The sequence below is a fragment of the Daucus carota genome, chromosome 1, assembly GCF_001625215.2.
Source record: "Daucus carota subsp. sativus chromosome 1, DH1 v3.0, whole genome shotgun sequence".
Lineage (NCBI taxonomy): Eukaryota > Viridiplantae > Streptophyta > Magnoliopsida > Apiales > Apiaceae > Daucus > Daucus carota.
Genome location: NC_030381.2, coordinates 40,172,885 through 40,186,465, shown reverse-complemented (window position 1 = coordinate 40,186,465; position 13,581 = coordinate 40,172,885). Strand labels below are relative to the sequence as shown.

At 31.3% G+C, this 13,581-nt stretch overlaps 1 protein-coding gene across 1 annotated transcript; it reads right to left on the bottom strand.

Annotated features, from left to right (window-relative positions):
• Nucleotides 1-1,230: 1,230 nt before the first annotated feature.
• LOC108195778 (protein TILLER ANGLE CONTROL 1) lies at nt 1,231-3,315 on the bottom strand. Its single transcript, XM_017362733.2, has 5 exons — nt 3,211-3,315; nt 3,031-3,067; nt 2,206-2,849; nt 1,944-2,061; nt 1,231-1,457 (listed from the first exon to the last, which is right to left on the bottom strand). The coding sequence occupies exons 1-5, from the start codon at nt 3,214-3,216 to the stop codon at nt 1,438-1,440; spliced, it is 825 nt and encodes a 274-aa protein (XP_017218222.1). The 5' UTR covers nt 3,217-3,315; the 3' UTR covers nt 1,231-1,437.
• Nucleotides 3,316-13,581: the final 10,266 nt, after the last annotated feature.

The window sequence follows — 13,581 nt, the reverse complement described above, 5'->3', positions numbered from 1 at the left end:
GTGACAACCTCCCGCCCCCCCTGAAAAATTAATAAAAATCAGCAACATTGTTCTGCTCTACGTCGTTTAAAAGCAGATTCTACACCTCCTGAAGTCCTGCACAAAGACTATAAACTACATCATAGCTCAGTACTCTCATAATTTCAAGATCTGCATCACTACATGCTTCTGCCCCAAATATGTGTCCTGATCCATGGGAATACCGGTGAACTAATGACTTCAAATAAATATAAATAATAATAATAAAGGCAGGAAGAAAGTTTTGAAAAAAATTCAGTGCGTACAAAATTGTTAAGATGAGATTTGAGAAGAAAATGAGTATAGGAAGGAAGGGAGCATTCCTTCCCAAATTAGGGGTGTGATCATTAAAGTTGTGTTCACTTGGATGGAATGGAATGAGGAGGAAATTGAATGAAAAATTATGAAGAAGCTTTGTGGAGAAAGGAGAAGATATGAGAAAACAGTGACTAAATATGAGTGTTCTAAATTTTTAAAGATGAAGATTGTAGAGAAACATGATAAAAAAAGTGGAATGAGTATTCCATTGAAAACATGTGGGTTTGATTTCTAGTTCAAATAGCTTGGAATGGAATGATTGAAGAAATGAAAATTATAGATATTTTCTCTAATCATCCCCAATTTAGAGTACAAATTTCTATCCATTCCATTCAAGTGAACACAAGTATATAGTGGAAGAAATGAAATTTATAAACATTTGTTAATAACATAGTTCAAATTTCATTCCGTTCCTTCCATATTCATTCATCCCAACCAAACACAACATAAGTTAGTAATCCTCATGATTATTGTTGAATGCATGATACATTATAACCTGTTTCAGAACAATGCCAGTATTTCATTCAATTTACTTACCGCTTCTTCCATCAGCTTTAATTCAAAAGAAAAAAAAAGAAGCTAAACGTGAAGTCACTTTCAGAAATTTATTTCAGACTAATATCTTCTTTGCACGGATCATAGTATTGTACCAGAAATTAATATTTGGAGAACGTACGAAGGGATGTTCAATAACAATAATCATATGAAGTCGAAAAGAAATACAAAGTTTGGCGCCAGAGAGAATTATATTCAGGTTTTAAAAATGTGCCAAACATAAACAATTTCTGGCAATGCTCAATATTCATCTCTATCGTACGCTGAATACCAGTTCAGTTTCACTATGACAGCCCTTCACTAATTTTTAAATGAACCATGAAAGCAGAAGATTTTGTTATGCAGACAAAATTAAATTGGGATTCCCAGAATATAATGTAAGTTACAAAATATTACTGACAAATAATAAGTGGCACAAAAACTGAAATTACAAAGCTAGCTCCATCTTCAATTATTACAACATTTTTATTGTAAGAGGACACAAAGATAGATGTATCTGACAACACTTAATACCAAACAGTGTCTGTAACTTATAAATATATATCCTCACGGGCAAATAATTGCATCTGCAATAGATAAAAATGAGTGTATAGGTGTTAGTAAGATACTAACATACAGTATATGTTAATCATGAGATTCGAAGCATATATGGAGCGAGATAAAACAAGAAAGATACAACTAGAATATTTGTAATTTTATCATTGGAACCATCCTATTTCTTAGTATTTTGTGGGAACATACATCATAGGTTCGTGTTTGTGGGTACTCTAGCTAGCTTCAAAAATCACAACATAATTTAGTAGCTACACTTTGTTGTAATCAGATTAACATACCTACCTAACAACAAGTGTGTACATTAAGCAGGCACAAAGCAAATTATTGGGCTGTTTGACAACGCTTACTATAAGTGCTTCTGGGCTTCTTTTAGCACTTTAAGTTGATTCTACTTTTTACGTAGTGTTTGGCAAAAGAAGCAGAAGTGCTTCTTTTAGGTTTTTTAAGTCAGAATTTGGAAGTCAGAAATGCTAACTTTTAGAAGAATGGAAACATACCTTGAGTTTGAAGTAGAGATGCCATCTCCATGACTTCATTTCCACCGTACTTGAATGGCTTTTGCCTTTTGCTCTCAAGCTCTGGATGTACCTTTTTCTTCAACATCCTCCTCATCATCTGCGTACATACAAAGTATCGTATGATTAGCTAGCTCCAAAGTTGCGAAGCTGTCTATCTCATTTCAGTTAGCTGTTAATGAGTTATAGTGTACTCATGATACCTTGTAATTTGTAAAAATAAAACTTTGTCCCCTAAACTCACCTTGTGTATCTTCTTTATCCCACACGGATGGGAACTCGAACATGAATTATCCTGCTTCATTAGAGGAATAAACTTCTTCGCAAAGGGGAGTTTGAACTTTGAATTTTCTGCACCCTCAGCTTTCTTTATGGATTTTGGCTTATTGACTACTTCTCCTTGATCTTTATACTCATCAGAATCTGCCATGAACAAATCTGCAAGGGTAGTTCTCTCTTTTTTCTCGTAAACCTCTCTCACAACGCACTCTGAATTCTCCACATCATCCACTGACAATATTGTGATCTCGGATTTTATAGCATTTTGATCATGATCACAAACATTGTCTTCGTTACTAAAGCCATGTTTGGATGCCTTAAGCACCAAAGGATTAAGTTCTCTTCCTTGGTCATGATCACAAATTTTATTTTCTCCTTCTACACCATCTTCCTTTTCGCCTTCTTCTTCTAATAATTCTAATTCATCTTCATTTTCAAACATATGGAACATCTGCACTTGTTGATTGAAATCATTAGGTGATGGATCATAACCAAAAGTACCAATAGCGAGAATTCCTTGTCCCCAGTCTTGAATAACATCAACTTGTTCGAGTAAAGCTCCCGTGCCATGCTCTGCCTTGACCATCTTCACATTTTCACTTGATTCATCTTCACAACAAAATTAAAGCTACAATTTGAGTACTCAACTAGGAAAAACGTACGTCTAATGCATGCAACAACTACACACATGTCTGTACTCACAAAATGTGACAATGAGACTGAGAAAAGAATTAAGTAACCAAGTTGTGATACATCTGTATGAAATTTAAACAAACAATGCTCTGCTCACCTTTGTTATGGAATCTACGGTGCACCCAGTTGAAGATCTGTATAAAACATGCTAGAGGGATTAACTATAAAGCATTTGATTAACATATGAAGATGTGCATATTAGTTTTATGATTATAGAAAGAATGTATGGGCATGCAGTTTCCATATGATTTAATTTGATTGAATCAAGATTGCTTACCTTCATCGTTTGGTGTGAGTCTTCACTCTTCAGCTAGCTTGCTTCTATTTATACTACTGTATACAATTAAGTAGAGTCTAGAGCCTGACTGCAGTACTTTGCATCTTGTTAATTTTTTTAGTATTCTCCAATAAATCATATATTTGAATATTAAATATAATTTTTCTGAAGTAAGTTATATATTATAAAGTTACGTGAATCGGCTTCATTTATCTTAACATGCTTTTCATCCAATATTATTAATTAGTCCTTTTTGGGATAAAAATGCATCATTATTAAAACATTTCCCCAAATTTCATAGAGAAAAATTATTAGGTAATCATCAAGAAATCTCGTTAATATTCTGATACCTAATTATGGTGTTATTTGACGAACTTTTTCTAATTAAAACTTTCACTCATTTTCAGAAAAAGTCTTAATTATATACTCTCTCCGTTTTTTTTCACGCTTTTTAAGACTTCTTTAAAGTATAGTTCCTCAATAATTTTTTAAATTCCTTTTAAATCTAAATATGTATTTAGATTTAGAATCTAAAAATTAATTTTTTTTTTACATAAATGATGTAACTTATTTTAAAATAAATACATATTTTAAAAATTATTTTAAATTTTCTTACATCATTGTGTGTGTTCAGAAATAATTTCAAAATATAATACATAAATTTTATACGCACTGTTACATCTCAAACCGTTAGCCAGGATACAAACGGAAAATCAAATTAAACTTAAAGTTATAAACTATCACATTTCAAAAAGTGAAGTCTTTGCTAATGAGCCGGAGGTTAAAAAGTGCTATATACTCTATAAATAATAATAAGCTCAGCCTAACGCTCATCTTATCTAAATACAAACCCTGCACGTCAACAGAGTTTTTAGCTACAAAATTTTAGCGTTGGCAGTGCTCTTCTCGCCCCGGTTACACACTTGCCCATTTATCCTGCATCAGGCAATGCTGTTCTCGCGTCGGTTCAACACTTGCCAATTTATCATACATCACTTCAACATTGCTTATCTTGCATCACTTTAACATTGCTTTCTCATCAAGTGAACATAAATTACACTCACTTGTTCACTCAGTTGTGAAGTGCACATGAGCGTGTTAATAATGCGATCTGTCTGCAAATTGTATGATAATTGGGAGTAAACAATGATTACTCTGTCTTTTTCATTCTGATTAGGTCTCATTCTATTAATTAGGCATAGTTAGGTCCTTCATTATTTATACATATCTAGTTATTTTATTTTTCTATTATATGTTAGACTAAAATTTCTAATATATATTTTCCCTATTTATTAATTTATGTTGATAAAAGTCACAAATTTATAGGCCGGTTACAATTAATATTATCATTATATGTAAATTAGTACTATATTCTTGTATTAATGTTTTATTTTTATTTAATTATTATTTATTAAATTACTTTTTTTAGCAATTTGCCAAGTATTCTTAATGGATAAATATTGATATATAGTTTTTATTTTGTATCATAAATTATATATTATAATTATTATTTATATATATTATATATTATATATAATAATATATTTGAAAATTAATAATTTATACCAAGAAATTAATAATTTAGTATTACACGGGTATTGAGCCGGGACCACAGGCAGATGATTAAATTCTTTCCACTTTGGTACTTAAATAAAGCATAGTTAGGTCCTTAATTATTTTATATGACATGACATGAGAGATTGACCACTAGCAGAATATTAATTTTTCAGTAGTATTTTTTTTGTCATAAGACTTTCACGTGAGTGAATTGTACCGAAATACAATACCGAAATGATCGGAGAGCTTCTTTCATACATAAAAAATTTTCATCTAATTAAAGGACATGTTGAAAAACCCCACAAAAATTTGATAAAAATTTTGATGTCTGAAAAAAAAACACTCGAAAGAAAAGTAAAATCCACGACCCCAGAAATTTAGCCAATAAAATTTAATGACCGAAAAGAAAACCTCAATGAAAGACAAAAATCCGTGGAGAGGAAACAATAAAAAAGGAGAAAAAAAGGAGGGAAAAAAAAGAAAGAATTAAGCATGAAAGATTATGCCAAGTACCAGAACAAAAGTCATTTAAAATGACATAATCGTTAATAAACGATAAACATAATCGCAATATATGATCAAAAAGCCATCAACTATGTCACTCTCTCGACAGAGGCACATAATTAAAACTAAAGATACAACAAACCTTATAAATCTAGTTATAAACGAATCATATAATTCAATAACTACATATATATATATATATATATATATATATATATATATATATATATATATATATATATAACCAACTACAAAGGACATATAAGACAAATATATTAAAAAGTACTAAATAAAAAATTCAAAAACTCATATCATTATCGTGAGGTCAATTCACACGATCCTTACCTTATCGGATATGAATATATGTAATCATGAGTTATGACTAAAATTGAATCAAAGTCGCTAACTCGTCATTGACTCATATCAATTAATTTATCAGCAAATCAAAATCTTGAAAATTGAGTAGATCTAAGATTTGGAACGGATCCAGTGGGGAATATTATTGAGAAAACGAGAACAAATCAAGAGAAATAAACTGATTCGGAGCTTTTCATCGGTGAAAATCAATGAAATCTCTGACGACGGTTGGAGAAAAGTATGGTTGATTTATTTTTTCAGTACTTACATAGTAACAAAAATGATTACCAGATTATCGAATGACTTGTCTGCAGATTATAACTGATTAAAGAATAGAGTAGGAGAGTGGGGACTTTTAGGGACCATGGGTATGCTTTAAAGCTAATACTGTCACATACTACTGTGCGATATTTCGGAGAGTAGGTTGCTTTGGATTCTGCTTGAAGTAGAATATTTATTCATTAACATATATGAAACACACACAAAGATACTCTCCTCCAAATGATCAAGTCTGATCTCTCTGGCAGATGCGAATGTGTCTCAGCTTTACTCCCTGGTCCCTCTTGATCGCACAAATAAACCTTTTCAACTCACACTACTGTTTTGTGGTTGATAACTAAAGTATACAGCAAAAAAGTCGAGCGCCTGTTCTTCTTATGTTCTTGGCAAAGTTTGTAAACCATTTATCTGTAGAGATCTCATCTTGTCTAGCACATACTTTTAACTATTTAGCTAGTTAGGCCCTCAGATCAGTTTACTCCCCTCACTAATGTTTCTAAGCTTTTTCACATGATCTCGATATCAATTACTATGGAACAGTAATGTACGTATGTCCACTAAAATATGATATCAAACTCCGGATCAAGGACATTAGTTCGGGAAAAGGCCCGGGAACAAAACACATAAATAATGTCCAAATTAATAACAAAATTGGGAAAAATGACTTCAAATATCAGTTATTAACGCCGGATAATCTAGCATTTTTATTTTGAAATAAAACGCTTGATCGTGTTGCGTTTTGTTGTTTTAACCCCAGCAAAACGCCATATCAAGTGTCTTTTAATCTTAACAAACATTAGAAGGTGTAGCGTTTTTTTATAAATATTCAAAACGTTACGCAGTGCAGCGTTAGTAAAATGATATTTAGGAACATTTTTTCTCATCGTGATATTCTGGATATTAATGATGGATATTATGATAATGGGAAAACCCCATAAGTTCTGATTCGTGTATTTACGTGCCTATGAATTCCGCTAGTTTTTTTTTTTCCAATCATCTTAGGAATATAAATTAATTGGATGCATGTAATAATTTGGAAGGAAGAAGTGGCATGTTCCCCGGCCTTTATATGCCAAATCGTTTTTTTCCTTTTGTATGGGACTGAGACAATGCCTGCAATGCAGAAAAAATCTGAGCCACAGATAAATTTTTGCATTGTGAATATGGTACACTATGCATTGAATAATCAACAAAATCTAAATTCAAGAAGTATACAAGGAAGAAGCGCAGAGCGAACTATAAGAAGATAGTGTACATGCATGTATTATGGGATATTACGCTGAACCCGTTGGGCCATTACACGCTGTTTGATTTTGACGGACTGTGGTTTTTCTTATTGGCTCGTTCTTTGTGCTTGATAAGACGTGGATCATTGACCAAGAAACCGGGAAAATGAGATCCCCAGGCCAACACATGAAAAAACAACAAAGTGCAGAAAAATCTAATGTTTTAACTGTTTTGATAAGTATGGAAGTGCCAGGTAGCTCTTGTAACCGATATATGCCTGCCAATACAGCAGTCAATGGGACAGCTCAATATTGCTGCACATATATCGCCCTTCTTCGATTATGGATACCCTATTTTCCGTTGCTCTTTCCCAATACTTCCTAAGTCCATTCATTTCTCCCCGAAATGCCTACCTTTTACGTCTTACAGAATAAATAAATGATAAAATGGACCCATCTTCAAATTCTCTAAATTTTACATATATGTCATTTAAGTTTATTATTTTTTAAAAGGTGATTCTACGTTTACTTAATTAATTTTAATATTATAATAATTATAAATTATTAACTACTCCATCCGTTTCAAATTATATGTCCAATTTCAAAAAATCACATAATTTAAGAAAAGTGAATTTTGAGAAAACAGAGTTGTATTAAGTTATTAATTGAACATACTATGTGGTATATAGGGTTAATCTTGGAAATATAAATTTGTAATATGTGAAGGAGAGTTGATTTTGGAAATATAAACTTACATCAAACGGTGAAGTGGACAGGTATTTTGAAACAAAATTTTTTCTATAAAGTTGACATATATTATGAAACAAAGGGAGTAATATTTATTTGAACATGTAAATAAATGAAAATCCAATATTAAATTTAACAATTCTTGAATATTACATCATAACAACTTTTACGTAAAATTAAACTTGATTGACAATTAAAATACAACAATATAATTAGAGTAATTAGCACTTTGCATCCATTAACTTTGGTCGTTTTTGCGATTTGCTCTCAAACTTTGAATTATAACAAAGTGCATCCCATAACTTATGAATTCCAATCAGATTGCACCCATTTGACTAATTTCCGTCAAAAACTAACGGTCAATGTTAAAGACATAAAGTTTGAATTTCGTAATTAGCACTTTGCACCCATCAACTTTTGTCGTTTTTCGATTCGGTTCAATATTTTTATATATCGCCAGAATGCATCCCCCAACATAAAAAATTTAATTATTTTACAGCCTTTTAATGAATCCTGTCAAATATTACTCCCTCTGTCCCCCCTCCTTTCTTTACGTTACCCTTTGGCATGCTTTTCAATGCTCATTTAAAGTATAGTTCCATAATATCTTTTTTAAAAAAATTCTCTGAATAAAAATTTGATGTTTTAATATTTATTCAGAAAAAAATATTAGAAAGAAGTTATGAAACTATATTTGATAAGAGTTTCAAAATGCGTGCAAACGGTGAACGTAAAAATTCGACATTTAACGTTAAATGGCACGGGTAAAATTTGTAAACACTTGTTCACTTTAATAAAGATTTCCTTTTTGCATTCTCTTATCTTGTTCTTTAATTTCAAATTTGTGTGGGATTTTATACTTAAAAGATTCCAAAATCATTATATTTTAATTTTATTATTTAAATTGCAAAGTAGTGATTTAAAAAATTATAAAAAAAGCTAGCGTTTAATAATATGTTTGGTAGCCCTGTTCTTTAATTCACCAGTTTAGTTTTGGATTATTAAACACCAAACCCATTTCCTTTGTTTCTTGTTAACAAAAGCAGTGATACAACCTCCTGTTTTCGTTTAAGAATCCCCTACCTTCACATATATTTTTTTTTCTTTCTATTGTTGCGTATTTGTCTGTTAAAATTAAAGATAATTATTGTTTAATTACTAATATATCCAATATATCTAACGTCATCTGTTAAAATTAAATAATAATTCGGTTTTATCCGTGCCATTTAATGTTAAATGTTAATATTTGACGGAAATTCGTTAAAAGTTTGTAAAATGATTAAATTTTTTATGTTGGAGGTTGCATTCTGCCGACATATAAAAATATGAGACCAAATCGAAAAAATGACAAAAGTTGATTGGTGCAAAGTGCTAATTACAAAGTTAAAACCTTCCGCCGTTAAAGTTTACCGTTAGTTTTTTATGAAAGTTAGTCAAAGGGGTGCAATCTGATTGAAATTCATAAGTTATGGGATGCACTTTGCTAAAATTCAAAGTTCGAGACCATATCGCAAAAACGACCAAAGTTAAAGGGTACAAAGTGCTAATTACTCTTATAATTATTTTAAAATTATTGTCCATGGTATGAGCATCGACAACTGCGTCTTGTGTGACCTTCTTGAACGCATCTCCCACAAGTTTTAAAGTTGTCTTTGGCCTCTATGTCCACGTTTCTTCCTTTTTTTTCTCAGATTTTCGTTAGCAATAAGAATACCATACATCTTCCAAATCTCAATTGTATGCTAGTAAAAACGTCTAATACGCTTGATTTGTCATTGGATAAAATTCGTACTTCCACGTTTCATATAATATTGTCAGGTTATGATAATCTTCAATGTATTGCTTCCAATCGAGATCATATATCAAATAAACAGCAAATATGTCAACATGAAGTGTGATACCGACTCCATTTTCAACAAGAACAAAAACCTTAAAATAAATTTAGTGAACCAATATTATCAGCGAGCCAATAGACTCAGTGATATCCATGTACAGACTCGACAAATGAGCCACGTTAATAAAGCCCAAGCTTCTACGCATTGGCTCACAGAGTGTCCCAAGAGGGCCCGAATGAGAGACCCAAGCTTACATGAACCATCAAAGAAAGTCCTACATATGAAGACTTCTGCCTCGCAAAGCTGCTCGTAAAAAATTTGATCAACAGTGACGGTCTTTTGCGACAACAAATAAGTTTGTCGCTAATACCGTATCAACGACCGAAAATAATGGTGAAGTCGTCACATTAAAATATTGCCTCCCAAATAATTAGAGGGAAAATGGACATCAATTTTGTCACCAAATACTTCTTTGGTGGCAACCGTAATCCGTCGCTAAATGCGCCACATCACCAAAAACTTAGTGACCGCTTTTGATCTCTAATTGTTCATACTTTATATTTTCCCTCCAAAAGAGATTTTTGCTGCACCACATCTACGACTAAGATTATGAGCGACCAAATGTCGTCGTAGTGATCTGTTAATTGCGAAAATCCATCCCTGAAAGTAGTTGCAGATGTATTTTTTTATTTTTCTTATTTTTTTAAAAAATAGAGATTTTTTTTAGTTCTATCTTACTTTTTGTAAATTGTGCCCAAAGTATAATATTTTTATTTTATATTATTAGTTAATGAATTTTTGAATTACCTATTTTATAATATTTTGAATTTGTATATTATTAATGTAAATGAAAATTGCCTATACATATATGTTTTTAATCTTGAAAATGAATTATTTTCACGATATATATGGTGTAAGAATTTTGCTTGCTTACAACTTCTACATTATTTTCATTTTATACTATCAATGGAAGATGTCTAGATTTAGGTATATATTATATAATATTATATATTAAAAAATATAATCTTATTTCTATTAATTGAATCAAAAATATATTTTTGAAAAATTTACTTTGTTCATTAAAAAAGTATAAACATGTGCCTACTTATTTCTGACGAAGATTCCGTTAGTCGTTTTATTTTTATTTTGTGATGTGAATAGATGATATCGTGAATTAAGAATATGTCAAATTGTATTAAATCAAAGATATTTTAATTATTAAATTTTTTATTTTATTATATATGTATAACATAATTTATTTTTGATATTAGTTGTTTTTTTTTTTCCCATTAAGAAGCTATCTATGTTCGGATCGAAACAACTTAAGAATTGATATCTTGTGCTCCTGAAATATTAGCACTTATAGTTATTCATGAAATTTATGTGTGATTTAATAAGATAATATCATATAATATTAAATTTATGTACAAAATAATAATATGTTCATTCTTATTTAATCCCTTCACTCTTTGATAATACATTATTGATTAATTTTTTTAATTTTTATATGAATATCGTCAAATTTTCAAAAATTAGTTTCAGAACAAATTTTCATTTCAAATGATTTGAAAAACCCTTCCCACGTTCTACCACTCTACTACCACTGGGGCTAATCGGAAGCAAGGGAGAGGAGAAAATCGAAGGGTTCTTCCTACCGTCCTCCTATTGCTACTGTGTTCAAGGGTTCCAAGCTTAATGGAAGGTTATGAGGTATGTCTATGCACAAAATCTTAATCCCACCACCTACTACTACTGTGTGTGCATCGTTTAGTACGGACAGTTGCGTGATTGTGTGTACTATGATAATGGTGTTGCATTTTATGTGTTCGGGTTTGAAGTGTGTGAATGTTGCTTGATTGTTTGATGTTACTATTTTGTGATATCTATGTTTGTGGGTTTATGAAAGTAAACCAATTATAGTATTAATCTGTTAGATACAAGTTAGCTATTGTATCCAGAAAATAGGCTTTCTACAACTAGTTTTATAGGTTATTTATATCAATTGAGCGGGAAACCTATAAGGTAATATTAAATTGGTTCTTAAAAATCTGTAAAATGTATGATGTGCATCTCAAGCTTGGCCAAAATGCAATCTGTGTCTTAATTTTAACCCGAAAAGATTTACCAATTTAGCTCATAAAGAAAAATATTATCAGGAGAATTTCCAAGAATCATTCGGATATGTTTAAATAACTTGATAACTTAAATGAATGTTTTTTAGATCAAATTGAGTTTTTAGGCTCCAAGGGTTCTAAACAGACAAGAGCTTGCGACAAATCTAGTGATATGTCGGCTTTCTAAGAAATAAATGAAGCATATAGTGAAACTTTAGTCTGAATCAAAAAAAAACATAATTAGTTGTAAGAATTTCTATGAAATGATAACTATGTTAATTTATACTGTAGTTATTTTAATAGACCAGATGGAACTTTCCAATTATAGATTATTGATGATAAGAAGAATATTTGTCACTCACTCAGTCCTACTCCATAGAAATTAGATAACAATGATTATCACTATTAAAGCTTATCTTACTCTGTTTATATCGGAAACATGGTCCTTATACGCCTTCAGTTACCTTTACGGGAAAAGTGAATGGAGGTTCCGGTCTTTGAGAACTGAAGCTAGGAATCTGAATATTAGTATGTTGACGATCCTGACTTGTATGATGAATCTGGAAATGTTTAAAGATAGTTTAATTTTTGTAAAAAATAAGAAATGTGATTAATATTTTTTTTGCCGGATGAGAATGAAATTGCGTCTTCTGATTTCAATTTTATTCTCTCCGATGAATGTCATATGATCTCTTCTACCAAGTTTTACCTTTCTACTTCTTCTTTATTTTATGGCGATTTTGCATTGAGATCCAAAACCAACAAATAAAGATTATTATTTTTATCCATTGCATTTTTTAGTCTAAAATACATGTCGGAATGTTCATACACATGCCCAAGTATTTACTGTACACCGATATTCGAGTCAAAGTGAAGAGTACGCTCAATGAACAATAAGAAAACAGCTATTAGACTTTGATCACCTTTTTCACCATCTCTACTGCCTCTGCAACTGATGCAGCCTCCTCCTCTGTTTCTTTCCTTGTCTTGGCCTCTTCATTTTCCTTTCTCTTTGTATGAAGAAAAGTGATCAGGCTAGCAAGTGAGAGATGAGGTTCATCGCTCTTTAGAAGCTGTGCAGCTACTTGAGCAGGAGTCACTGAGTGTGAAGACCCTGTGTCAGTCACTAACAATGTGTATAAAATTTGAATTGATGTTTAAACCCTTACGAAATGGAAGCAGACTTTGAATTATATAGAAAGATGTGTCAAATATTGGGTATGTAGTATGCTTAATCTTTCAGCGGAAGAGTATCTGTAAATGGGTATCATTTATCATTCAAATTTTATTTTATTTATTAATAATGCATCTCATCACACTGATCACCTGCTACCTGGCTATGTCTTACTCAGGTACTTGATCTGTCTGATTATAGAACAGCTCTATTATGCAAACTTAGTTTACTGTTCACCTCTGTGTGATGTGTTGTATGATTTCTGAATTAAGTCAAAAATGTTGTAGTAGTAGTAGAACCAAATCCAGAGATTATTCGAAATAGTAGCAAGGTAGGCATTCAGGCCATTCAAAAATCTGTGGTTTCTATGATATTTATTTTTTTAAATTTGCGCTGCTTACTCATAACATAGTTCACAAGCATTGTTATAAAAAAAAAATCCTGATTTTCAAACACTTGTCTCTTATATATGGCATTGGACTTGCAAAGAACTAGCAGCTAACATGACTGTGCCAGAGTGCGTGAAGGACATATTCTCAATGCTTTCTGTTTTTAAATTGTACTCTTCGCCTCCAGAA

Bases quoted from the DNA above. Each gene is read 5' to 3' on its own strand.
- LOC108195778 (XM_017362733.2), bottom strand. The intron at 2,850-3,030 runs GTGAGCAGAGCA...TTTGTTGTGAAG, and splicing joins CCGTAGATTCCATAACAAAG to ATGAATCAAGTGAAAATGTG. The intron at 2,062-2,205 runs GTGAGTTTAGGG...GTATGTACGCAG, and splicing joins GGATAAAGAAGATACACAAG to ATGATGAGGAGGATGTTGAA.